At 47.6% G+C, this 27,812-nt stretch overlaps 1 protein-coding gene across 1 annotated transcript in view; it reads right to left on the bottom strand.

Moving 5' to 3' along the window:
* Positions 1 to 2,470: 2,470 nt before the first annotated feature.
* The window catches only part of LOC121589924 (cell death protein hid), a 54,185-nt gene continuing 28,843 nt past the window's right edge, over positions 2,471 to 27,812 (bottom strand). The window contains exons 2-4 of the mRNA XM_041909194.1: positions 8,343 to 8,646; positions 7,954 to 8,278; positions 2,471 to 4,749 (exon numbers count right to left, since the gene is read on the bottom strand). Coding sequence (XP_041765128.1) covers positions 4,666 to 4,749; positions 7,954 to 8,278; positions 8,343 to 8,646 — 713 coding nt within the window. The 3' untranslated portion in view covers positions 2,471 to 4,665. The remainder of the gene's footprint in view (positions 4,750 to 7,953; positions 8,279 to 8,342; positions 8,647 to 27,812) is intronic.

Below are 27,812 nucleotides of genomic sequence, written 5' to 3'. Positions count from 1 at the left end.
TTACGAACGAAGGCGTGACAGTGTGCGTTGCAATGCCGCACAGTGGGCTAGGCATGCAGTGCATTTCGGATAATACTGATTTTAAACTAAAACTTATTTATTTTTCTTTCCAAATTTTGTAACAAAAAGCGATTCCGTTTCACGAATATTTATTGATTGCATTATTGTATAAATGTGCATGAAGAATTGTATCTTTACAGATTCTATAATACGCTAAACATACAGCAAGTGCTGCGTCGTCGCTCACCATACAATTCAGGGGAATTTCGTTTGATCCATAGCCCAAAGTGCAATCAGGGCATATGTGTTATACAAACGGTCATTACCGCACGGATGTCTCGCAATAGTGCTTTGTTTTTCAAAATGCAGCTAACTTAATTCACAGATCAACAACTTACATCAACATCATTGATCGAATCATTATCATTGTATGTGAGTAGGTATTTTATCTTTTGCATTAACATATACCACTGTGCGTGCTTGTCGCGAGCCGATAGCGCACTCTAGTGGACACTAGTGAAAGCTTAGATATACAAAAGTTCGTTCATGCACACTGGCCGCGCCTTTCAAATAAATTGGTAAAATATTTACGATTTTCTCATAAATCACGCGGTTGAAATCATTTATGCAGATTATTTCATAAAAATGCCTTCCTCTTGGATAACATAGATCCATGTCTCAATAATCCTAATTAAATTAAAGTTAGCTTCCCATACACCTTCTACTTTTGCTTTATCTCATGTTTATTGGCGATCATACAAGAGAGATACAGTTTCCAACAACTATATAATGCGTGACAATGCGTATTTATCGGTACATATTGGTCTAATCGAAGTCCCGTCGCGTTTGCTCGGGGTTTTACTACACCGCCATCAGCCAACAACAGTTGCCTCGATCCAGATAACTGACCGACGCACGAAAAAGCACTTTATCTATACTACTAAAAATGCACAAATCGGCATGTTCGATATGTTCTAAAATGTTCTATCATGTAATGTCTTAAAAATGAAACAAATAAAACAAAAAAAAAAAAAATACATATATACGTAAGAAATGTAAAATGCCTAGCAGCGTTGCGCATCTGAGCTCCGTTTGACGTTCCTTCTCTTTCGCAGGTGGTTTCTGAACCGGCCCCTCTAGATATCCCACGATCATTTTTGGCAACATTTTTGCAGCAAAAAAATGTCATAAGGTCTCAGTTTTAGAACAACAAGAATTGCAAAATAGAACAAAAATATCGTCCAAAATCATCGTGGCTATCTTTTGGGTCATCTCTAGTAGCATCGCTAGAATGATCGTGGTGAGGTGCGGTCGTGTCTTTCACAAAGTTTCCTCTTCAGTACAACGTTCGCTGGAGCTATAAACGCCTGATATGCTTTTTTACTTCCCTAGAAACCTTACTCGATGAAATTTTACTCGTTCTTTTATAAATCCTCTTCCGATAAGCTCTTCCCTCCTTCTGCAAACAAAAATAATAAAATGAGATCAAACATCTACATCACAGCCCCTTCCGTACGCCAAAAGCACAACATCAAAAAGAATTAAACACTCCAATCAACGACAGATCCCCGGTTTTGGGGTGGCCGTATCAGTACCGCCGATGCTACTACTGCACGTGTTTCCAGAATGCACTCTATCTGCAAACCTGTTCAACACACATGTATGTTCCGATCGTCGAAAGCTAAGCTAACCTTAGCAAAACACAAATGACCTGCTTCTCATCTCGAAGTAGTTCAAGCGGGGCGGGTTTTTTAAGGCCTGCGTATCTATCGCTTCAAAATGTTGCGTTCTTCCTGGGAGAAGCCAAATGCGTTCGGAAAAGCGTTCCCCAGAGGTAAATTATTTAATAATCACCGACAACGGTTCCGTTTCGAACGAACCCGTCTACCTCTAGTATTCGTTTGCCGTATGCTTTGCTTATTAATTTAAATTTTCTTCTCATTGCCACATGCTGTGCGTTGCGTGTGTTGTGATGGATTCGGTATCCTCGCGTAAACAAAATAAATGGCGCCAAATTATTCTACCTCAAACGAGCTCGGTAAACCGATATACAAACAAACTGATTCGAGTGCCGATACTGAGATCAATCCTGTCTTTGTTTTCCGCCCATGTAACAACATCATCTTCTTTAGTTTGCTAGTTTTGTCTCCTCATCTATTGCATACGGTAGCAGCGGAATACAAACAGAACGAAAAGGTGCATTGAACATAAGAATTGAAGGCACGTTAAGGCGCTTGTTGTACAGACAAGATGGAAGGAAAGGAGAAACACTTTAGCAATTATCGGCGAAACAAAAGTAAAAATCTTTGGGCACCTAACACAGTGACAATTTCTTTTTTGCAAATATTTGGAATAAAGGATTGGTTTCCTCTTCGTTCTCATAAGCAGCTCTGATAAGCTCACTCGCAGCAGTGCTGTATTGTGCGCGGGTTGGATTGAATCACACTGTGAGCTGCATCTTTCTTCTCTCTCTCTCTCTCTCTCTCTCTCTCTATCTCTCTCTCTCTCTCTCTCTCTCTCTCTCTCTCTCTCTTTATGTAGCTTTTTTGCGCTACGGGCTTTTTGATTTGATTGCTGTGTCTGATAACGAATTACAACAGTAACATTCCTCCTTGTAACGAATTTAACTATACTTCGAGCGCTTCATATCTTGTAGCTATTTACCCTCTCACTGTCTTTCGAATCACACTTAGCTTATAGAATGCCTTAAATGTAAGATATATAAAAAAAGAACAGAAACATCAACATTCCTGAAGGCACATGGAGTTGTGCGTCCGAATGTGGCCATGCATCGGGCGAATTGATCCAAAAGCACTTAATTGTACCAAATTATGCTAAATTTCTATCTACAGCAGCTGAATGCTGCTGCATGCTTTTCTCTCACGTCCTCACGCGTTGGCACTGTTGCTTCACGATTTATCGCCATCCGGTGGATGATTTTTTCATGTACAAGATGGTTTGAGGAAGATATATTCTTCAGTGCGTTTTTACCTTTTCTCATTAAACGCACAGTTATCATCCTCTCCTTTGCTAAATACACTGAAAAATGCTGCTGCCTATTCAATGGATACCTGGTAAACCATTATTGCTTCTGCTACCTTGTCTCATTTCGATTCGACTCTCCCAATGGCAAATGCTGTCTTACAGGGTTTTCCGATTTATCTCAAGTCCGCAGGACACTTTTACAATTTCTTGTAAGTCATTCCGATAACTGCAACACGATGCCCTGGACTATGGAGCCTAAAATGTATGGCTTTCGATTTGATAAACCGTTGTGGTGTGTTTTACAACTGAGTTGAATCGGACGAAATCCCATGTAAGGGTGGAAATAAACGTTAAAATAACTTTAGCTAGATTGTTGTAAAAAACGCCGGTAAAATCATTCTATATTCTACGTGAAGATCATCATTTGAATCAAGCTAAACCAAAAAAAAAAAAAAATTGATACTGGATACAAGTATATACTCCCCGGCTGAGATACAATACAAGCATTTCCTACTTCTAAACCTAACCCACACTCGCTTGTCGGGTGGTTGCAAAATGGCAGAAATGGAAAGAGAGAAACAGATTCGATTAACTTTGAGGAAAAGCTTTCGTTCCGAGGGAGGTATAAACATGTACAACAAAGAGATCGAACGTAATGTTATTGGGTTAAAACGGAAGTGTTAAAACGAAACTCGATGGCCGCGCACCACGTTCCTTAAGCGCTACCGAAACGCGCGTAGTTTGAAATGCATCGTTGCACGAAATCTGGGATAAAAAATCATTTTTTTTTAAAAAAGCTTAACGGCCCCGGGGCGCGTCCTTCGTCTGTCTGTAATACTGCTACTAAGCTTACACGCAACACGGTCTTAACTTTAATATTACACACTACACATCGTCGGTTTGCCGCCACCTTACTTATGTATGGTTCGCTATGCACTAGTTCCCGAAAATAGAAATTGCCTAACGCTATCCTGGTAAGCTGTAAATCAGCTGGTAAGTGTTTCTGCTCCTTCGTAAGATCCCTTTTGCAGGGTAGAAAAGTTGCGCCTTCAGTGTCCTGTCCTATCGCACGGTGCTTGTAAACAAAAAAAAGGCAAACAGCTTTAAAATGCAACAATGAACGCGTGAAGGATCGTCTTCGATCGATCGGGACTGCACTCGGCTCGAGATCGGGATGTACAGAGAATGTCAAACATATAGTCCGGGTTGGGTCTTTTCAAGCTTCGCTTTCCTCTTACTTTGCCGAGTTCTTCGGATCTTGCGTGTGCAACAGGCACATTTGGAAAAGTGTGGCACTTATCGGACAGGAGAGAAACTGTTCCCTAACGCTATTTGGTGAAATTACTCGCACGTTTGCAAGTTGAGACCAATATGAGTTTTTCCTTTCGCTTCCTCCACACACTGATTCTTCGATTTGCGCTTCGTTATTCTTATATCTTTTTTTTATCACGGTGTAAGTTCTAAACCAACGAGTTTTTGCTTTTCTCTTTCTTCGCTCAGCCTGGGACACATCTTTCGGCACACAGAAATGACACTTTTGCTTCAATTCCAGAAATCCAGCGCTCCAGTCGGGGATGGGATGGGGATATGGTGTGGAGTTAAGGGTCCTGCTCCCTTGCTGGTTTGTCTTGTCCAACGGCTCTGTGAGCTAACTTGGGACAAGCGTTTGCTGCCGTCGGTTCACCTTGCCGCCAGATATCCACAGCCGAGCACAATGAGCGCCGCGGTAACCGCCATCTGCCACATTAATGGTTGCTCCAGAAACTGAAAAGAGTAGCAAAAACGAGAGTTAGACGTCAGTATTGTAATGAGATCTACCCTAAAGGTAAGCTCTTTTTGCGCAACGAGACAAAAACATCAATTAATGCTTCTAATCACACCACATCAATGATCCCAATCCCAACACCTCTGCACGTGCCATGTCCTCCGTGCAACGCAAACGATCAATCATACCACGAACGAGGTCATCTACAGTTCCCTTACCCGCGTTCTGGCTGCATCGAGCACTCTCATTTTAATTACAACCTACCATCCCTCTTCATATGCATTCTGACGGTACGAAGCTTTCGATGGGAAATACTTTCTTAGAAACGATCATCACACCAGTTGCGTGGACCTTCGGGGCTTTTCGCTGACCACGACGTTTGTGGTTGATGTTGTATGTTGTAGACGCACAACCACACACCCGAGAAGTGGGTCACACGACACTGTGCATCGCCGTCTACGTCCAAGGGTCGGGAAAGGATTCGCTCGCCACTCTGGTGCACCACCAGCGCCGTTGGATGACTCTAGCAAGCCGAGTATTATCAGTAATTTAACCCTCGTTAATAGGTCTTGCCGCAATGGGGAGAATCAACGAGGGGTGGGGAGCAGACTGCACCGCTGCACCAATGCAGAACGTGATATCGACACCACGTAACCTATATCCAGCACCGCTAACCGCACGCAGCACGGCAGCAAGCGAACGCCGATTTGTAGGCAATTATTTAGCCGTTCTTATCGGGCGCTCGCGAGCTGTCCCGCTTCCGATTTGCTTCTGAAGCTTTTCCCCTCCGCCCACCGGGAGGCGGCAGTGATCTATTTTGCTCACGCACAGAACGGTTGCGCTCTCTAATGCACTCACGGCACGACACGTGCCCGATTGGGGACGTGATTTGATTGCGTGCGATTGCAGTACAAGCTGATCATTGCTCTATGGTGCATCCGCTCGTAATCGACTCGCGGGATGCAATGCTTTGCGACGTTAACCTGCGTTATTATTTACCATTCTTTTCATTTTTTCGATGGGGTAACGTGGCGAGCTATTGAATAGAGAGAAAAGTGGATCACACCGAGGGGAAGTCATAACGGTTGAGCATCCTCATAGTAACTTTCTTGTTCGATATGTGTACGTGTACGCGATTTTATTAGATTTTGAATTGTTATGGAGACATTTCCATCCTAAACGTGGTGTAGAACTTCGTTTACGCCCTTTCAATTCTGCACATGTTGTAATTTGAAGTCCAGGCCTAGCTACAAAACTAATATCACATGTCTATCACATCACTTAAACAGCCTAAAAATCTGTAAGGAATTACTCTCCAACTAAATATAAATAAATAAACACAAAATTTCCCTTCGAAACCCCTTCATTGCTGCCATCGTCCAGGTCTATCAGACCTTTTGTTTGTGCTGCGTGGCCAAGCGTTACGATCACTTATGATCATCTGGAAGCAGTTTTCCTAAACAGTCCCATCCACAGCCCACTGGGCAGGGCGCGACTGGGCAGCAGAAACACACACAAACAATAGATGGAGGCGCATGGTCTCCGCCTTCAAAGCCGAATGGGTCAACGAACGCGACCTCCCGGCACAATTTTCACCGACCAAACTGCATCCATTTCAATGCCATCGTTTTGTTCCCTCTCCGTTTGTTTGTAGTGCGCGATTAAGAAGCGCATCCCTAACAAATCGTTCAATTTCCCACAGTATATCGCTCATCGCGCGAGCGTAATCAGTAGCCGGCCTGCTGCGCGTGTGAGTGTGTGTGTGCGGCGATGGAAAATCATAACACCCCACACTCCGGGTCGCACACCGAGTTGCTTACACGTATCGCCCTGGGGAAAGTGAACCGGACCCGAATTACCCGAGCAGCGAGCAATGCACACACACGTGCGGTCTTGTTCCGGGCGGGTGCGCGAGCGGCAGCAGCCCGCAGAACAATAAACACACGCGCACACGCCCCTTCGCGCTCGATCAAATAAACAACACACAGATTTTCGCTCCCCTGCTGTGAAGCTGGGTCAGCGCGGTAATGTTTGCTCGCCCTCCGCCCTCGCGGTTATGATCGCACCCCGCCATGATCATTCGGTTGAGTCGTGATCGTTTTCCCGTTTTGTGACCGGCTGCCCGGTTCGTTCGCTGCCAAATGGAGGCAAATCCCGGACACAAAAAAACAAGTCGCTTTATTTGGTTGCCTTCTGCTGATTTGCGTGATCACTTGCAGTGAAAGATGCGTTTGAGAATGAACAGTGCAGCACAAAAACAGCCCACTGCCATCCGCAATTGAAAGAACGTCATTATGAGATTGGCTTCATCCATCAATCCAAGCTAAATCCTCAGCCGCCCGATGCCGCGTTAAAAATGGTGTAAGGCAGCAGACACTCGTAGGCACAGTTTGCACCAGCCCGGGACGACGATTTACGGGACGGGGCGACGGACAATTGTTTATTTACGAAAATAAAGCATTCCGCATGGCGTGAGAGAAGGGCATGAAAAATAAGGCAGCGCACCAAACACAAAAGGCTATGTACACACATACACATCAATGGGGCAGCATCGATCATAACGCAGCAGGACGCTTGGCCCATCACTCTGCCCTCTGCAGAAGCTGGAAACGTAAACACAAAGTGCATCTTCTTCTCCCGGGTGCGCTTGTTTACGCGCAGCCGGGATATCAAGACGACGCGATGATGGTGTACGGTGCAGACGAGGGGCGGGTGGTAGTGGCGGTGCTTGCTACTGGACAGCTAATTATAAACGAAACCATCATCGACGCCCAGGTTCGAAGGGACATGTTAAGTAATTGCTCAAGAGAGCAAGCGGATGGAAAGACGGGGGGGGGGGGGGGGGGGAAAAACAACTGGAGCACAACGCCGCTGATGAAGGCTGCTGCTCTGTCCGTGGGGTAGCGCACATAATAGCATAATGATGGGCGGTAGCACTGGGGAGAAGTGTTTGCCGCTGGCTGTGGAGAAGCAAAAACGGGTGCAGAGTTTCTTGCTCTTCTCGCCCGCTTAAACAGTGCACGAACGACCCATTGGGATATTGGAGTTAACGTTTGTTATGATTGCTCGATAGTCCAGCATTACTTGACGAAAGATTTTCTTGATGCAAATGTGATGACTTATGGCTTATTTTGAAATCCTGAATCTCAAGAAACCAAAAAAAGTTACAACACTACAACTAATCAATGAATTCGTTTACTTACTCCCGGTTTCTTCGGCTTTGGTGTGCGCGATTTGCGTTTACGCTGCGGGATCTTGCCCGGGAACTCCTGCAGCTGCTCCCGGCCGGCCATGTAGTCGAGATGGGGCGGCACGGCAGCATAGAGCGTACCACCGGACGAGGACGGACTCATGACGGTGGACGAAGATGGCGTACTGAACGAGCTGCTCGGTCCACTGCCATCCATCCCGAGACAGTGCGGACTGCAGCCGGACGAGGAAGTGGCCTGCGATGTGGACGCTTCCGACTCGCTCGAATCTCCATCGTCGTGCCAGTCGAACTGGATCGGCTGAAGCTGTCCCTGATGGCTGTGCATAAGAAGTTGTACATTAACGGCTGATCGTCGGATATTGGAACCAAAAAAACACTTACTAGTGCGGCGTGCCGGACGAGCACGATGGCGTATCGACGGAGCTGCTTACTCCACTGCTGCTGGAATGACTGTTTGCGGACCCGGGCGGTGGCTGTTGCTGAGACTGGGAGTTGCCCACCGGAGTGTACTGCGGGCCCGGGTTCGGTGTCTGCTGGAAGAACACTCGCGCACCATTACGCCCGTTGGCGGTATTGGCCGGAGTGCGGGGGAAGAACACCTGGCCCGAGCCGAAGAAGTTACCGTTCGCGAACGGACTGCAGGAAGCGCTCGGCGGTGACTGGGACAGCGGCGTTGTTGGGACATCTGTGAACGAACGGTACAAAACAGGGAATTGGATAAGTCTTTATTCTAAACTTTATTGATGAGAGTTATGTACCTGAAATTATTATTGGAATATCCACACCCGTAAGACCCTTTGCTATGCTTGACTCATTCTTGCACGGCACTGTTCCCAATAAAGAACCCAATTCCACGCACCCGGAAGCACTTTCGGTTCAAGTGCCCCAGTAACAAAAGCCTTTGTTGCGTACCTTCTAACCCCTCGTCAGATAACACTTCAACCCTAGTCCTAGCTACTGTGGGACTTGCGGAGGACTGTATGTAGAGCGCACCGTCCCCGTATCTCCGTATCGGAACCTTTTTCCTGGGTTCAATTAAAATTCTCACCCAGTGACTCAGGCGTCCACTGTTGGATGGTGGAGCTGGCGGATATGGAGGAACTGATCCGAGTGGCAAGCAAAACACCCGTTAGCTGCTAAGCCTCAGGAAGCATTGATAAAAGCACACGTTTTGCTTGGTCATGCTAAGGGGTGTGTGAGTGTGTGTTATGGAACGGTACTGCATCCTTCGAGTAACTGTGGAGTTAGTACAGTTGGTTAAAGTCAATCATTTTTAAGTTTTTGTTTTGTTCAAAAGATCCCTACTTCACTAGTGCATGTCATGACGAACGTACTTTAGCTACAGTTATCGACAACAACGACAAAAAATGAAAGTCTCCCCCCCCCCCCCCAACGTCTCAAGGATGTCGAGCGGTAATTATAAAGTTCAGCAAGAATTGAATTTCCACAACGACCACAAGGATCGATACAGTGACCCGCATTCAAAGCTCGTCAATTATCGATGCCTTTCTCACGATAAACCCCTATATGCCCCGCTGCCTACCTGCACCGATTTGCCCGACTGAGTCAGAAATGAGTTGAATGAAATCAGCAAAAAATAAACGAACCTCTTCCCCGAGACGAGCAGGGTAAATGCAATAAAGCAAGCAAGCAGGAACAGGATATCCAATCGAACAAGGAACATTCCACCGTGGCGCAGCCCATTTAAGGCACCAGCTCACACACACACACGCAACGAGGCGCTCCAAGCAAGACGAGCAAAGGAATAATTAAAATTCTCACGTGTCCGGCGATCGGTGCGCAAACGATCGATGGAAGATCGGGCTAGAAGAGGTGCAGCAATAATCATAATAATGTTTGGTATGACGCTGGCACCGCAACTGCACCCGTTGTGCCGCCCTCGGAAGAAAGAAGCCCACGCGGGTATGCCTTGATTGCGCCCGCCTGAGTTAAACGATGCACCAGAGCGGAACGCAAAAAAGGGCAAAACATCTTGCCACCGGGCATTGCGCCGCCTCACAGGCACATACCACCCAACTGCTATGGTGTGTGACATCATGATTGACCGCTGATTGACTAATCGGGGTTTTTTTGTTTGTTTGTGCTGTTGTTGGCAAAGCATATGTGACTTTACGGTGCAAACACTTCTCCACACTGCAGGGGTTTTCCACCAGTCGATCTCACACAGCCATCTCTAATGGGAGTATTGTTTTGCCGTCGCGGTTAGCGCGACGCGGTGCCATACTGTCTGGCGCGAGTTCTCGACACGCTTCCGCGCGACAGGTACACCCTTTTGCGCGCGGTGTTTCATTACGTCGGACCGTCGGGTTCCGGTGGCTTTCGGTCTGGTTCGGTCGGTGCTGGTGTGTTACTTGAAACTTTTCCGCTCGCGTGTCTCAATTTACCACTAAACGGGAATCTCCGAGCGCTTCTCAGCCAGTCGGTGGTTTTTGTTTACGTATCAGTTTTAGCATCGGCTATTAAGTCGTGAAAAAAAGTTGAGTGGGAACATTCAGACGACAAAAAAAGCACGACACACCACGGGAAGCTACTTTGTTACACTTTGCTTATCTGATTGAGATCATTCCGATGAACCCTCCGGTGTTTTTTTTTTATTTTCGAACGACTACAAGTCTCGTTTGTATTATCGCCGCAGCAAGATAGTGATCGCGATGCTGAATAGGTGCCACAGAACGCGTGCCACCGGTTTGTACCCACTCGTTAACCTTCCGGTGTGTGATTTGTGTAAGCTTTTGCTGGGTGAGTGCTGGGCCGGAACGGAATGGGGCGGACAGTGGAGTTCGTTTCAAGTTGCGTTTAACATTTCGCACGGTTGAGAACACAGCGAGCAACGAAGGGGCTCTTGTGGTCAGCACCAACAGTGGGAAAAGTAACCCAAAACTTAATGCCTTCCACTCTGTTCGTCGATTGGAAATAAATTATTCAAATTGAGTTGTGATAAATGTCTCACCAAAAAGGAATAAAATAGATTTAAAATATTGACTCACACCCTTGGGACACTCATACTTTTGCTAGTGCCATTGGAATCATGCTTCCCTTTCATTGCACATACAACCATAACTCGCCGCGGTACAGGTTCATTCTCCAGCCGCGACAACGGCGAGTGATTTATCGCAACGGTTAACCAAATCCGGCCAGAAATCGAATCAAAGCATAATGGATCAAACCACCATGGGCAGACGGGAATGAAAATAAAACATTTATTATACACAAGCCACTCGCGCTACTGGCCCCGACGGTCCCCGATGGATTATGCTCCGCTTTTTGTTGGTGCTGCTGTTGTTGTTGTTGTTGTTGTCCTCCTTCTTCCACAACGGCTGGCTTGCGCGTTGCATTTGACACCAGCGTCTTCCACGGTCAAGGATTGAGTGTCTGCGTGTTCATATCGTAACGGAAGCACCATCGCCGGTTTCCTTTCTCCAACGGCGAGAGAAAAGGCGAAAAGGCAGAGGCAAACGTGAAGCAACAAACATCAGTTATAGAAATAAAATAGGGCCACGGGCCAGGTCACCGCAGCGGGCACCGGTAAACCGAAACTCCGAGCTGCTGCCGCCCGGGGGGCTCTGCGCTATGCTTCACCCTCATTTGAATATGAAAAAAAAATACGCCTGCCCGATAACCCGTGATTCACGGACACCCGAGAGACGCGACGTCCTGCACGTCCTGCATACATCCACACACACACACACCCAGGAGCTCGATGCATACGGTAGCTGCATTCGGGAACCCGTTCTCACCCGTGTCAATGCACTCCGCGTGTCCCGCGGGCCGCTTGGAGCCAGCTAATGGGGAAGAACAAGAACATGGCGCGACGGAAAATTGGCCCCACCGGGTTCTAGCAGCTCGGACAGGCTGTGGTGAGGGAAGGAAAGGCAATCCGTGAGGCAGGGCGAAGGGCCAGTAAAGAAAAACCAGTTCCGTAGCGTGGCCTACTTATCTCGGGTGACGCCTTCGCACCGCGTCTTACCGAGCGGGGCTTTTCGGTGCCCCGACGATGCACAAGCAGGACAATTTCGATACAGCCGGACGAAGGGATTCGGGGCGACGGGATATCAACAAATGAGGGGAGGAACAAAAACCGGGTAGGTTAAACCCGTTTCGATAACGCGCGCACTGTACGAACATTGTAGAACGGCGGTACGTGCATCTCGTGTGAGAGGGGATTGGATTGGTCCTTACCACTGGCAGGGTGTGTAGGACGGAACGGGTTCGAGATAGCGTAATGTGTTGTATGTGTTTTTGTGGATTAAAAAAAACAGAAAACAAGGCCACAGTTTGATCCTTTAAAGCTGAATCAAAAAAAGAATTATAATATTGCGATAAAGAGAAGAGAAAACAGCAAGACCAAACACGTACAAAGCAGGGCAATTATCCGTGGGCGTGATGCTTCGTATCTTTCTCTCAGAATAAAAAGCGCGCCAAAACTTCCAAACTTCTTCCAAACGGACCGAAAAACGGAAAATGACAAAACAACCACCAAGCACAACGCTCTACCGAAGCGGACACGAAAGATGAAGAAAAGTCGTTGTACCCTGGCTTCTTGATGATGCTGCTGCTGCTGCCGCTGATGTTGGATGGATGGCTGGAAGGCTTGATTGCATTAAGTGTACGTGGAGAAACGCAGGACAAGACGCGTCCAAGACGCGGCGGCTACCCACACCAACACACTGCGCGTGGCCACATTAGAACAACACTTTCAAGTGGAAGGCATAAAAAACCAACAACCCCCAAACAAACAGCTCCGAACAGATGGAACGACCGAGCAGTAAATCTGGTTTGGGACGCCACGATCGTAAAATGATTCACAAAAAAAGGAGAAAATCGAGCAAAATTAATCGGCTACAGCAATAATGATGCGTTTTGAGTCTAATTATGGTTTAGTTATTAGGAATATTGAAATTAACTTTATAAAACCATTTAAAGAAACTGGAAGACTGTGATAAAAATGAGTCGATTTTCTTTCGTTATTTCTGCCATGTGCAAATTGTGCATCTTACGCAATAAAACTTAATTGTATTTGTGTCGATTTGCACACCACCCATTATCGAGCCCGTTTCGTTTGATTATTTTCCCATCTACTAAGTATTGTAACGAGTTAAAGATCTGCCATGCACAAAAGGGTGTCGCTGGAAACGGCCGAGAAGCGTTGGAAATGGGGTAAAACAGAGGTTAGCTTCTCCAATGAAGAGTAGATGCTAGCACCCCCAAAAACACCCCCCTCGCCCCCTCTCCACGGGGCGTAATTCGCTGGAGGAACAAAAGCAGTCGAGAAACGCGACAAGAAGGGCTTCAGAATGGATGCTCGGCGCGCCGGAGCAAACGAGTCCGAAAAGGCAGCGAAAGAGAGAAAAGCCATCGCGAGTGATCGTGGCTTTGGTGCGATCGAATGACAGAGGGAAGGAGCTTCCCTGGCGGACACTCGCCGCGACCAGTGCAGCCAGGAGAGGTACAGTGCCGTAAAAACGTAAAGTGAACGCAGACACAAGAACCAACAACAAGAAGCGTAAACGAGGACGAAGAAGAAAAGGAAGAAGAAGCAGAAGGACAGATTAAAGCTAAAAAGCATCGGGGAAAAATCGTAACCGATGAAGCGTACAGGAAGGTCCGCGCGCGCGCGCACGCAAGCAGAGAAGCATAGAACGAGAACGAAATGGTAGAAAATCGAGCAAAAGCTACGGAGCGGATTGTAAACAAAAACAGAAATCCGTTCACTTGCCCTCGTTCTCCCCGCTCGGGCCGTGGTTGCATCCACCGGAGTGCATCCCGGCCCAGTTGCAGTTGCTGTACGCTTTTCACCCCGATCTGACCACAGCACATACACACACACACGCACACAGATGATCCTGAAATTGTGCCCCCAACGCACACAGCCGCATACGTATCCGCACATCCCGAGAGCGTCCAGAACGAGAAGAAAAGCGTGAATATTAAATAAATAAAAGCAATAAATAAATAAAAAAAAGCACGGGAAAGGGAACTAAAAGGGTGGCGGATGATCGACCGGAGGAAGCGAAGGGAAAATGCAAAAGAGAGAACCTGATTCATCGTATTTGTGTGTGTGTGTCTGTTGACCTGTGCGTTTGTGGTGTAGTAAAAGACCAAGAGAAAAAGATCGATTGTTGGGAAGAAGTGGAAGGAAAAAAAAAGATAAAGGCGCGTTGTATGCTGCACTTGCGTGTGCGCTGTCGTACACGGGATGTGCACGGGAGAGCAGCATAAAGAAAAGGCAGCAACGCCAAGCGAAGCAAAGGAAGAAGAGGAAATGAGGATAAAAGGCAATGGCAATAAGAGGACACACCGGGGCCGGAGCGAAACTGGCGAACAAAACAAAAACGTAAAAACGTTAACGTAAAACGAGCTCGAGCTGGCACGAAAGACGGCTCGATGCGGGGCGAAAGCGGGCAGGGGGAGTGTGTAGAAGATGGCGAGAGGAAAGGATAGAAAAGAAAGTACGATCGTAATTATTGATCATGTGGTGGACGATGGAGAACGGAGAACGGGTGCAGGATACGGCGGGGAACGATCCGTGTATGTGTACACGTTCTGTAACGCGGGCAGAATAATTCTCGGGCCCTGATTTTCAGACAATCGTCCGTTCCCTTCCTCGTCTGTGTGTATGTATGTGCGTTCGGGGTGAATATTGCAGAGGGCTGAGGGTGCAGAAGGGGATGGAGCGAAGCTGTACGAAAGCAAAACGAGAACCAAAACAACACCGTGCATTTTGAAGCTCGTGTGTGGAGAGCGAACGAGGCTGAGGCTGAAGTTGTATCAAAAAGAAAAGCAAAACCTTATAAATGATCAAGCCACGATCAAGACGGTGCTGCCTTCTCGCGATCGCGCCAAAAGCAACGCACCTCGAAGATGCATCCGTTTATACCGCAGCGTTCAGGGCGCTCGGGAGAACGATTCTCTCGGCACGGCCCGATCGTTTGTTTTTGTTTACCTTCCCGATGTAACACGCCCATCCATGCGCCCCCCGTGGGCATGTAACGGCAAAACCTGTTCTGGCTTCACCCACAGGACGATCGAAAGTTCCCGCTCAAAATTCAGCCGTACGTTCTCGGTGCCACCTCCAGGCAAAATAAAGAAAACAACAAACAACAGAGCCTTCCGTTTGACAAGGAAAACGGCTTGCGCAGGTGAGTTGAGCAGGCACGGCCGCGCTGAGGGGTCTGGAGCTGCAGTTTGCACCCCCTTAGCATGGGGGAACGGAGACGGATAAACGACGCCCAACCCCACGGGGTGTGGAAAGACCCTCTCCCCTCCGTTCGATCCACCTTCCATCATTCTCGGCGTGTTCCAGCTACATCTTTGCTCTTCTTTGTTTGTCCTCCCGTTTTGGGGTCGTTGAAACCGAGCGTTTACTCGGCAGCCCAGGTGTTCTGTCCGGGTGCCCGGCTCGGTTCTGCGAGCGATCATTTGTTTTGCCACGCAACCGTTCCCGCGCCTTCCACCCGAGCGACTCATGCTTTTCAGCGCGCGCGCGCGGATTTCAACGATCGAACAAGCAACGAACCCCCGAACGGCAAACCATCGTGTGCTGTTGTGTACGGTTCTACCCTCTGTACGGTGGTTCGTCCCTGAAGCGGACGATTTAAGACAAGAGGCGAGAGGGCGCGAGGCACGTCACGTCAATCTGAAATCGTCTAGCGATGGACTTTCTTTCCCGATCCCAGCCAACCAGCCACCATTCGAAAGGGTTTATTGCAGCTTCCAAAATGGATTTATTGTTCTTGGCCCGTTTCGTCCTGCCCGTCTTCGCGCGGCCTACGGCAAACTGACGAGAGTCACGCAGATCAGCAGCAGCGTCTTAACTCACGCGCTTTGGAGCATATGGAGATGGGCATGAGTCTGTTTGTGTGTGTGTGTGTTTGTGGTTTGGCTACCGAAGCGTAATCGGTTGCTCAATTCTTATTCCTCCAATTTACGTCTCAACCATATTGGGGGCTACACAAAACGTGGCCGGAACACACGGGGAAGGGTTGAGCCAGAAGATTTAAATCCCATTTAAAGGAGAGAAAACGCTAAAGCTACAGAATTGAACTACCGTTCAACTGGCAAAGTCATCGACCCGGGGGGGGGCGATGTTTTGGGGAACAGGGTTGTGGTCTGAGGCCCCGGCAAGAAGCAAAAGAGAACGGGCTACTGCGGCGCGATCTTCGTGCAGTACACCCGCTGACCGGAACGATCGGAGTGGCTTCTGGTTGCTGCGATCTGGTTGCAGGCGTCACTTGCACAGCACGCGGGCCAATATTAAATCCTGCTGCTCGATGCACCGTCACGTTTCCTGCACGACTACGAGGCGTTTCGGGAGCGATGAGTCGTTGTTGGCCCATCTGTCAGGGCAGACACGTTTTCGGGATCGTTACGCAGTTTTTACGAAGCTACCGAATTGCTGCTGGACGAAGATAATTGTGTGATGCACGGTGTTTTTGCTGTTTTCTTCCCGTCCATGGATGTTCATTGTCATTTGCTGCAACATTGTTTGGCACACAGAGCACAACAAATCCAAAAGAAGATAAGCGCTCTTTTGTGTGAGATTGATGCATCTCTGGGTGTGTAATTATCGACACGATGATATCGAAATTATCTAGCTGATGAAATGCATGGAGGACGTTTTACGGAGGATGGTACTCGTTTTCCCCAGCTTCAGCAAAATCGAGGTGGATTGACATTAAAGATATTAAGAGTAGGCTTTGTACAGATCGAGCCCTTGATGATCATAAACACATCATACGACTCTTGGAGTACGGATACGGATTCATTCTCTGCAAATGTTTCTTAACAAAGCCCCACTTCAAAAGAGCAGTGTTGTACCGAAAGTATAATGCGTTCGCGTTTAACAGTAAAAAGAGCTGTAGAATTAACAATTTCACGAGCATTCAACAGTAACCAAAATAAGGCTCCCCTCCCGAAAAATGAAGCATATCAAATCCACACCCAACATGCTTCTGGGCGCACCGAGCAAGGGCCACCAGTTTGAGAAAAGCAGAAGTAAAAACCGCAAGCACAAACCGCAACCAATCTCGGGTAGCCTGCAAGCGTCCCACCCATCTCCCAAGGCAAAACCACACCAAATCCTTTTGGTTAGCTCTTGAGGAAAAGATTTATTTGGCACCTTATCCACCAGTGGCCCGGTTTCTGTTCTGAAGCGCATCGAAATCGTTCGTCGTTAATGTGCTGTCTTACCGTTTTGCGCGAGAGGGCAGCGACGGTATCCCGTACCGGTAGCTGAAATGAGGCTTTTCAGCTTTGTTTCGTGCGACTGATCCACAGTCTCGGCTGTCGTTCGCAAATGATGCTCCACTGCTCCTTTTTGCGGTTACGGTCATGCGTGTGTACATGTGAATGTTTTCTTTTTTTGCCTTTTTGTTCGAGCTGTGTTCAGTCCTGCTTATTTATTGTTATTAATCCACGATCGTAAACATACGCAAGGGTGTATGGCAATAAAACTGAGCTTCGGTCAGTGTGAGATGCAGCCTTCGTTGATGGTTACACACTAGAACACATACACACAACAGAAGAGCACGAACAAGCGACAACCTGCAAGAACATATCACTGCTGGAACGGCTTTGGAGATTCATCACGAATCGCCAGGCACAACAGCACCGAAATGGTAATGACCGGTGCAATAATCTTTGTTATTACTGGCCATCAAAATCATTCGTGTCTTCTCGCGATTTTTTTTGTCTTGCGTATCTTACTGGTCAAACGCGTATGTTGTTTTGCAGGAGAAAATTATAATAATAATCGGGAAAGCGCACATCGCCTCGCAGTCGTACGGTGGGGCACAGTTTCTTAATGAGCCAACAGTTCCCAAACTGCTTTGCATGGTGCAATTCAGTGTGTATTTTATTTTTTAGCAATTTGGCAGACATGATCAGTGCAAGATCATGTTGTGGGTCAAACAGGATGGATTCTGCAGAACCTATGCTGAGATCAAACCTTCCCTTAAATAATACGGAGGATACGCTAAACACGTTTTATGGCTTTACTGCATTTCCCCACAGCTTCGGTAATCGACATTGACTTCACGTTTTCGCCCTGCACATTCGTTGAAAATTATAATACAGAATCAATAAATCAATCCATGTGCTCAGAACTCAGTTTAGAAACAAGTCTTTGTTCTTCAATGTTCAGCATCTAACCAGAACAACTTCCAGGAAGGTCTTCGCGTTCGCGATTTTCGGTAACTACCGCACCAGGTTTTACGATTCCAGACGCGCTATTATCTGGTTGCCCATCGTCCAGGAAGGGACTGGTCGCGAGCGATTAAGAAAAGTATTTTGGAGGCGTACCACACCGGGAACCAGATTTTGTGTTGGAAAAACGATCTCCGTATTGCATCATCTTCGCTTGACGGAGGCCGGTTTCGGCAATCTTCATGCCCTTTTTATTGGAAGCCCGACTTGGCCTGTCTTTAAATTTTAAACGGAAATCCATTCCATGCCTACTCAAAACATTCCCCAAGGGTATGGTTTGCTAAAAATTGGACTCTGTTTTATGTTTCCTTCGTAATGGGAGGAAAGGGATGAAGAAAAATCGTTCAAAACACAACCATTGTGTCTCGATAGAAAACCACCTGCATTAGAAAAAGGGTTAAAAGGGACAAGGATAATAATTTGCCAAGGCATCCAACAGCGAAACCACCCTAAAATCGTCGAGTTGATTCCGCGAACATAATGGTTCAAATATTTAATGGTGACTAATCTTACGACCGTCAACGGTTGGTGGTGGAATGCTTTGTGTTTTGTTTCGAGTTTTCGCTGTCTGGCTGTGAGTCATCTAACGCGCCGAAGATGCTGAACTGTTTCAAATAAAGCAAATACTTCAATATTACCATTCAAGTTGCATCATGTTTCATAATTTAATTTTCTCGCAAACTGAGGGGAATAATAGGTAAGAAAAAACAACAACTATTCACACAACTGTATAGTTGATCGATTACTGTACTGTGGTTAAAATCTCCAGCACGATCAATCACACCATTCCAGCACGCCTTGTCACTCATCCTGCTGCCACGGTACATCAAACAGAGCGAACGACTACTTCATTTGCGCACCAATCGTTAGTAATCACGTTAGAGGACGTCATTAGGAAATGTACACACACACACACACACACACAGCCACTGCTGGACAGTAGTCTATCGATGTCCTTGGTGGAAGACACTAATTGACGCAGGACGCCTTCTTTGCAGCGGATCGAAACAACTGCCCCTACAACCGATACGATGACGTCGTGCATGGTGTGCCTGCTACTCCCAATGACCGTAATGCCGTACAATTGCATGCGCACTCATTCATTAAACAGTCAACTCCCGCGCCTCCCTTTGCCCGGGAAGCCTCGGGATGTCCAACCCTCCTGATCAAATGTTGTGAACTTCAGCACTTGCACTTGATGCGTTTGCTACGTTTGGTTGATTCTACGCCTGGCTACGGCTGGCGCGCAGAGGGTTCACGCGCACTTAATTGACTAATTGCCAACGTTCCTTCCCTTTGCACAAACACAAACAGGGAGCCAATTTTTCCATCTCCCGTACGCAAGCTGGAGCTCAGGCGGGAAAGGAAAAATAGGCCACGTTTCCCGAAAGCAAAACCCGTCACTGCATCAGCGATCGGCTAAATGAACGTTGATTGGATTAACTTTTGCAAACGATTTACAATCGTTTGCCATGGGGGGACATGAAGAGTGTTGTACTGTTGCCATTCGAAGGGGAGGACACAAACATCCTTTTGCATCGAGCGTGAAACGTTTTGTTTTTTTGCTAGCGAGGCGTTCACTGCTAGACATTGGTGGACAAATTAGGGCCAATTACGACCCCGTGTGGCTGGTGCACTGTGGCCAGCTGTACCACGACCTATGGCGATTAAATCATGATCTAGCGCGGAGAAGCCTTGGCAAAGTGCAACAAAACCTACCCCACGGGAAAGAAAAGAGTCACTTTGTACAGATGCCCTTTTTTGCAGTGCATGCAAATTCTACAACCCGTTCAAAATAAGCAAATCATCGGAAGAATAAATTTGAAAACAATCACCGTATGCGGGGAGGATTTCCTGCATTTAATTGCTGCCTCGATTATCACACCGGAGGTTCTATTTGCGTTTCCGGGATGGTAAAATCTTCGTTTTTGCATCGTGTGTCATTGATTTTCGCGATGAGTATCTAGCTCTAACCCGTTTCAAGGTGGCTACAGTTCTAAACTGTATGTACTTTAACTTAAGTTTGCAACTTTCATGTGTACTTTAATAACATGTTATATTTTCTTTCGATTGAATTTCCATTTTCTAACTCTATTCTACATGCTCAAATCATCGCTGCATATCATCAGCAATCACCCTCACACCTCGGTTATCTGCCCGCATCGACAGAAGGTGCATACGAAATTGCAATCAAAACATTTGCATCACCTCCCTCCTCCCGCGTGCAAGATGCAGCAGCCACGACAAAGTGCTTCCCGCAGCGGCAGCGCAATTTGCATATTAGTTCGCTTTTATGTCTTGGCTTTTGACGCCATTGTTGTCGTTATTATTAGCTTCGACTGAGTCGTTGCATCAGGCGCCCATGGCTTCGGTAGAAGCGGGTGCCAAAGCCTTCCTTTCCCGCCTCAGAAAAAAAAACAGTTGGGCAGGGCAAGCATGGCCCCCAGCGGACGAAGGTGGGAGGGGAGATGTGTGAGGTTGAACTGAAGACAACTGTGATGGGCAACAATTGATCGGTGAATAGAACGTCGAGCAGTGAATAATTGCACATGTGCACTTAGAATAATTCATTTACTGCAAATCTCCCCTCCTAGCGGGGGGAGCATTCGCTAACAGGCCCCCACCGGAGGAAGGATGGCTCTGTGGGGTGGGGAGGGCGGGAGAGACAGAGCAAAGGTTAGCGTGGACGGCGTAAGGATGCCGCGAGACTGTCGATCGTCGGCGAGTGTTCGGAGCGGGTGCAGTGCAGCGGGGCAAATAAAGTTGCATTCGACGGGACGACGGGGACACGGGGCGGACGCAGAGCGTTAGCAGAGCCTGCGCGTCTAATGAATCCGACTGCACCCGATGCACCCGAGCGCGGTGGCATACGGAACACGCCGTCGGCTTGTCTTGTCGCTTGATCGGGTCTGCCCGCTGTACGATCGGAGGGAGGCTTATGCAATCAGGCAAGCGCTCAAGGTTAGCAGCGTGCGCCGGTACCACGCGATACTGCTGGCGAAGCTGGGCTATTTCCTGGGCTACTCTTTTTTCGCGCGCGCTCTCGTACGTGTTGCTCGCTTGCTGTGGTGCTGCGCTTTGTGCCAAAGCTGGGCATCGAGCGGCAGAGGCAGAGGGACCACAAATAGTGCACGTATTTGTCGGTAATTTGTGATCGGTTAGTAATGTGCGTTTGAAGTTTTTTCTTCTTCTTCTACTTCTTTATGATGCCTGCATGTATCACCCTTCACCATACCGTCCAATGCAACCACATCATGTATCGTACTTGTTTCTAGCTTCTTCTGTTGCAGTCTGCTGCATTAAATGCATCAAATCTTAACCGCGAAGGTTGACGTTTAGGAGTCTATGGGCCTATGCTGCTGCGCTGCGTTTATGTTGCGTTCAGCGCGGTGCCACGGTCGAACACTGGGTGCATCGCTTCATCATTTGTGATTACAATCGCTAACCGTCGTCGGGGTTGTTTGTGGTATTCTTTTTTTTTCGAATTTCATCGCATGTTTCAGTTGCACACGATTGCTGATGTCTGATTGTCTAGTTACTGTCTACATTTGAAGGATGCAACTCTAATATAATAACGACTGTAACATATTATTGATTTTAAGTAGATATATCGTTTTGAAAAGTTTTTTTTTTCAACAAAAAATCCTTCATAAGTATACTTGGCTTTTCTTTTTGTAAGAAACCACAGGAACTGGCACAGTTTTTAAATCAATTAATTGCATTTTTATGCATAATAAACAGTTAGCTCTGGGCTGTTTTTGGGTATATACTTCATTTTCAAATTGAACTCAACACGCCCATTTTGTTAATCTACTAAGCCCTGAGATATAATGTTAACAAGTGATTGAAAAACTGACCCGTTTAAACCATTTACCTTGTAATGTAGAACAATTGCCGCGAAGCATCGCACATTGGATGGATCCGGTCGGTGTTAAACACAATTAAAGCCACAACATAAAAAGCTCTCGAAATAAAAGCGTTAAATCTATTCTTGCTGTTGCTGCTGGTGCTACACTCCACACTGGCACCAATGTCACCCGAGCAGTGAGCCTTCCTGACGGTCACAGATGCATTTAATTGTTCCACTGCACGTGAACGCGTCTTGTTCCGTATGCTGTTGACACATTATCATTAAAGCTCGCGAGCGCCGTTGCACCTCAAACGAGCTGCACACTTGTGGATGGGTATCCGAGGGCTCCCTCCCCCAACATGTCAACCCCATTTTAGTTGGCTCTAGGTGAAGCATTTTTTTATGATTCTGGTCATTGCAATCCATTTGCCATTAGTTTCTCGCTGCTTAAGATGCTTCACCGTTCTGCCAGCGACAAACGTTACTATTAAAACCGGTCGTCGGTGAAGTTGGGGGGGGGGGATACTTTTTTAATTCATCAAAGTGTCAAAAGCGTGGACTCGATTCTGAAGCGGAGTACCTTTGCTTAAGAGCTACTTTGCCACCACCACCAAACAACACCGATCGCATAGACGATCGCATGCTTTGACGTGGAGCGAAAAAAATATGGTCTCATATTAAACCAAACAATCTACACGTGGTCTGGTCTTGTAGTTATTTTCATGCTTCTCTACAGAACGCAAACATGTGTGGTCATGGGCTCATGCTGTGTGTGTGTTTTTTTCCTCTATACCCAACAATACAGCACACCACTTCCCATCCTGTGCAGCTTTACTTGCTGCACTTAGGCGCGAGGGTTGCTCCGCGCATTAATCTGCAACTCATCGCTCGGCATCAAACGGCATCCTTCGGGCTGTTCGCCGATCGGACGGGGCAATTTGAGCGATCATTAAATGATAAGTGCATTCATTGTTATTTATCTAGTGTCATTTTTCGTCTGCTCCCCTGCTCCTGCCCATCCATGCAATCGATAATCATCTTTGCCTCGGCAGACCGGTAGCTCGCAAAGTGGTTCGCAATATCATGTTTATTTAAAGCCATTTGGTTCGCGAGCGCTCCCTACTGCCGCCGTTCGCACCGATTCGCTGCCCAGATCCCTTGCGATGCGTTTGGCGATGCGCTGCCACCGTCGGCCATCGCTCGGCCCCGCAGGATCCATGCGCAGATGTCGTGCTTTTTTGCACGTTCCTCCTCAAATCAAGCCCACCGATCAGTGGCGGTGCGCGTCCACTCGGCGCGAACCAATGAGCATAAGCTTCGAGCCTCACGCCTCGTACGCGAGTCGCGAAATTACTCCACTCCCAGCCGACCGTGACATGTGGGGGCAGCATTATTGCAGCATAAAATTTTTATTAATATGTGCACGTCGTCGCCATCGCTCGGAGAGGCAAGCACGGCAAACATACTGCGCAAGGGGACGACGAATCGATCGATACGTGAGTGATCTGGGAGAGACCGGAATGATTACACTACGGCCACGGGTACATTATCGGTGCACCGACAAAGCACTAGAAAAAAAACATAGTAAAATTGAACGACGAAGGAGAAGGAAAAAAAAGTACGTGCAGTACGTGCAGTATGAGAGAATTGTGTGCTATTGTCAAGGTTGGCCTAATGATCGGAAAAATTACAGTGCCCCGGTTAGTGTTTGTGGAGTAGCCGCAGTGTGGGTCACGGGATGGAAAGGAAAAACATACAGTACGCAGGCGCAAAGTGATCATGATGAGTGTGGAATAATCAGTCATAAATAAAAGGTCAAAGTTTGTCTCGAAGTAGCTACAGAATACATGTGTAAATCATTCTTGTAACAAGCGATAAATATGAGTCCTTATGTATTATTTCACATTTCATACTGCATCTAATTGCTTACAACTTGCTGTTGCTTTTTATAAGAATATATAACTAGCTATTTTCATCACAACAATCAATCAAAAGCATAAATTACCATTACCAATTGAGAATAAATTAGGCTTTTTGCTTTTGCTAACTCAACTCGAAACATCAATCAGAGCACCAAGTCCCCAACAATCATAAAGATATCGCTGTAAACTACAAATGATACATTATTCCGAGTGATCACAAACGTTAAAGTTCATGAACCGCCGTTAACCCTTTTATTGCGTCAGCCCTAAGAATAAAAGCGGCCGCCCTTAGGTGTGGTCCTAACCCGATAAGCGGCACAAGCAAAGCGAACTGGCGGGCAAGATCGAAAAGAAAGAAAGGGGGAAAAAACCTATCATGAAACATGATAAGCGCCATCGTCGGCGTTATTCCTTCGCGGAACTCTTCAACGCGCGCTTGGTTTGAAGTTCAAGCGCGCTCTGAAAATAAAATAACAAACTCCGCTCCGGCTACCAAGATATGATGGATCCAAGTCGTTGCGTATGCAAGCCGGCCGGGGTCAGTACGCATCGTACGATCGCGTATCGCATGCCGCCCGCCTATCGGTGTGTGCATGCGCGCTGCTAGCGGTGGAGTGGGAGAAACGGGTGCGATTTGTTTACGGAAACCAACGCCGAAGCACTCGCGATCGCTGCGCGCGCGTGGTTCGAAACTTCAGAGAGATTTTGAGAGCAAACAGTTACAGTGAAAGGAGGGGGCAGAAGGGTAGAAAGGGAAGGCAAGGAGGGGCTTCTTTCGTTGAAGCCGTACAAAAACAAGAAACGAATCACAAGTGCACCACGAGAACAGAGTGGAGGAAAGCCTGCGGCTGACCGAGGAGGAGTCGATGCTTGCAGACTGTGTACGTGCATGTGCATGTGCATTAGCATGTGGGGAACCGCATCTAGCGACACCTCCTCGTCCAACTCGTTCTAATGTGCAGTCGCTTTGCCTCCAATGCTCCTGCTGCTGCTTCCTTTCGCCCCTTCGCTAACCCAGGAGGTCCCAATTGAAATGGATGGTTAATTTATGGTTCGCGCTCAAGCCATCGTTGCAGTCTCTCCATTATCGTTCGGCCGGCTACGATGTGTGCGCGGCTTGTGCAAGTGCTGATGTTATGCAATCGGTCGCGCAGAGCGTGGAAGGGCGGCAATAGGAGGAGCAAGTGTAAATATTTTATTATTATAATCACAAACACTTGCCCCCGGGCACGATTCTCACTGGAGGATCGAGAGGCAGCAACGCTAGACGAAGAACAACTGAAGATGGGGAGGAATGGTAGCCACAACTATCGCAAGGGGGGTTGTTTTTATTGTGGGAGAGAACGTGCGAGAAAGAACCGAACATCTGGATGCGAGGGGATGTGTGTGACCGATATGTGAAATGGACGAACATTTGTTTGGACGCGTTGGATTCAATCCGTCTTGCTTCACGGAATAAGCCCAATGCTTCTCAAAAATGGTATCTTAATATAAGATAAACATACATCTACGTACCATTGCGCTGATTTATCATAAAACATCCCTTTTATATCTCGCTATAAACACGCTAACTAAGAACCTAGCTCCTGTCGCTCAATACGACGCCATTTTTCAGTCATTTTATGGACTCTGGTACTTTAATGCACGCATCACATCACATTACCCTCAAGGGTCTGGGCAATAATTATGCAAACATCGTAACTGACGGATGAGTTTATTGCAACGTTACGGAGAGTAACGATGCCCTGTCCGTAGTGGCAACTCATCGGACGATATTAACTCACCGAGTGGCTGATAATTTGCTAGCCAATCAATCCAATGCATCTGCAGAGCCTGTGCTGTGAGTTTAACCATTAATCCCGATAGCACCTGCTGCGCCATGGCGTGGATGAGGTACCCCAGACAGTCGACACGCGATGCGATGTGTGTCGTTGCGGATAAAGGGATGCTCATGATAAAGCGTAATTACATCCCTATTGATGAGACCTCCGCTGGCCTACATCGACACGGTCCAGGTCGTGTGCTATTTTGCAGCGAACCCCTCCGTTTGACATCGATTTCGTAGGTCTCTTGGATCTACAACAGGCATAGTCTCCCCAATCTCACCGTGCATGGGCATTCAACAACTTCCAGCAACTGAACCATCGATCGTTACAATGTTTGCGATCGGTGTGCATCACAACAAGGGATTTTGTTTTGTAAACAGCACGATCGCGCCCTAAGCCTTACTATTTCCCTGAGGCGACATTCGCATTCTGAGCTTCCTCTCGCAACGGGATCCCGAGCCGTTACAGGGGAATGTAATTCCCGCCGCTCTTCCCTCAACGTCCACCAGCAGCTGTAGCCAGTGGTGATCCTTGAAGATGGCGCAACGGGAAGCTGTAATATCCGATTCTTCATGCTCCAATCGGCGAGGTGTGTTGCACGGGGTGAAACAGGGTAGCACAAGTCGTGATATTCTATGAACGCGCGCACTCTCGCGCGATATTCTAACGATCGCGGTGACGATCGGAAACTGGTTTTAGCAAAAAGCGTATACAATCCAAGCACAAGCAGCTCCTTACATCAACAGCAGCATGGAGGTAGTTGAAAGGCATCAACAAACAAGAGGAAGGAAAAAACCGGCTCCTTTACAGCCGTTCCGAAAGGCGTCCCTCCTGCGTCCAGGCAGGGACGGTAGGCAAGGCTCGGGTAGCTGGTCGGTACCTTGCGTAGTAGCATCTCAAGCAGCGATTACTCGCGTGTAGCGTGTGACGTGTGGCGTGGGTCTTTAAGCCTTCCATCGGAGGCGTTAGAGGGCATCGTACATTTGGCGCGCAAAAGCACCACCTCCACCGGTTTCGAGTGTTCGTGACCAGTGTCCGCGGTGCCAGCTGTTTGGTGCGGTAAGGTTCTTGTTTACGATGCTAGTGCGACTCGGCGAGGCGGGCACCGCTCTGCTCCAGCTCGCTTGCACCGTAATCGTAGCCCAGCGCGGCAAGGGCTCGGGTCGATGCTGCGGTTTTGGGGGAAGCCGGTTTGCATAAAGTTGCACAAAGAAATAATCAATGCTGGTCCGTGCACGCAGATGGGAGGGGGCACGCTAGGGCCCTTCGGCAATGTGTTGCAACCCCGTACGGTCAGCAACCGACAGCAAACGGTGGCTTCCGTCAACAAAGCGGCGCATGGCGCGTACGATAAAGCCCGACGCATCGGAATCGCGCCGAGAGAGTGTTTCAAGGTTTTGTTTTTCTTCTTCGAGATGTGTACCATGACCTAATATACATTTTGTCGTGGTAATGGATTACACCTACTTCAAGTATTGACTGCAAACTTTTAACAATGCCAGACACCGGACGGCAAACACCTTACCCATACATCATTTCATGTCCTCTTAGTACAACGACAATAGAAACTTTACCAACATCCTGCTACCTAAGGTCACCGTCGAAACGAGCCCTTTAAATCACGCAAGATATCGTTAGAATCGCGTGGACGAAAAACATAATCGATATTGACCAATTCCCTAAAGTGCCCGTAACCACAGCAACCACGGTCTCTTATCCACAAGCCACTGTCTGGGCGGCCACTTTTCGCAACCAGCACCCGAGCTCAGTTTCGTTCTGATCGTTCGCATCGTGCGCATTCAAAATCGTTATGACCCGTGCGCGGACCCGTGCTGCCGTGACGCCGCTGGGTGTGTCCCAATCTGCACAATTTGGCTTCAAGGTGAGGGTTTTTGTGCGCCATTTTGAGCTTCGTGTAGCCACTCGATCAGAGGGGAGTTTTCACTCTATGCCAACTTCTAGGGGAGGGCAATAAGTTTGATCTAATTGAATATCTGACCGCCTCCAATAGATCCTAGCGGGTAGTCTA

Source organism: Anopheles merus, chromosome 2R (assembly GCF_017562075.2).
Source record: "Anopheles merus strain MAF chromosome 2R, AmerM5.1, whole genome shotgun sequence".
In the NCBI taxonomy this organism is placed as follows: domain Eukaryota; kingdom Metazoa; phylum Arthropoda; class Insecta; order Diptera; family Culicidae; genus Anopheles; species Anopheles merus.
Note: the sequence above shows the minus strand (reverse complement) of the source record. Positions and strands in the feature narration are given on the sequence as shown.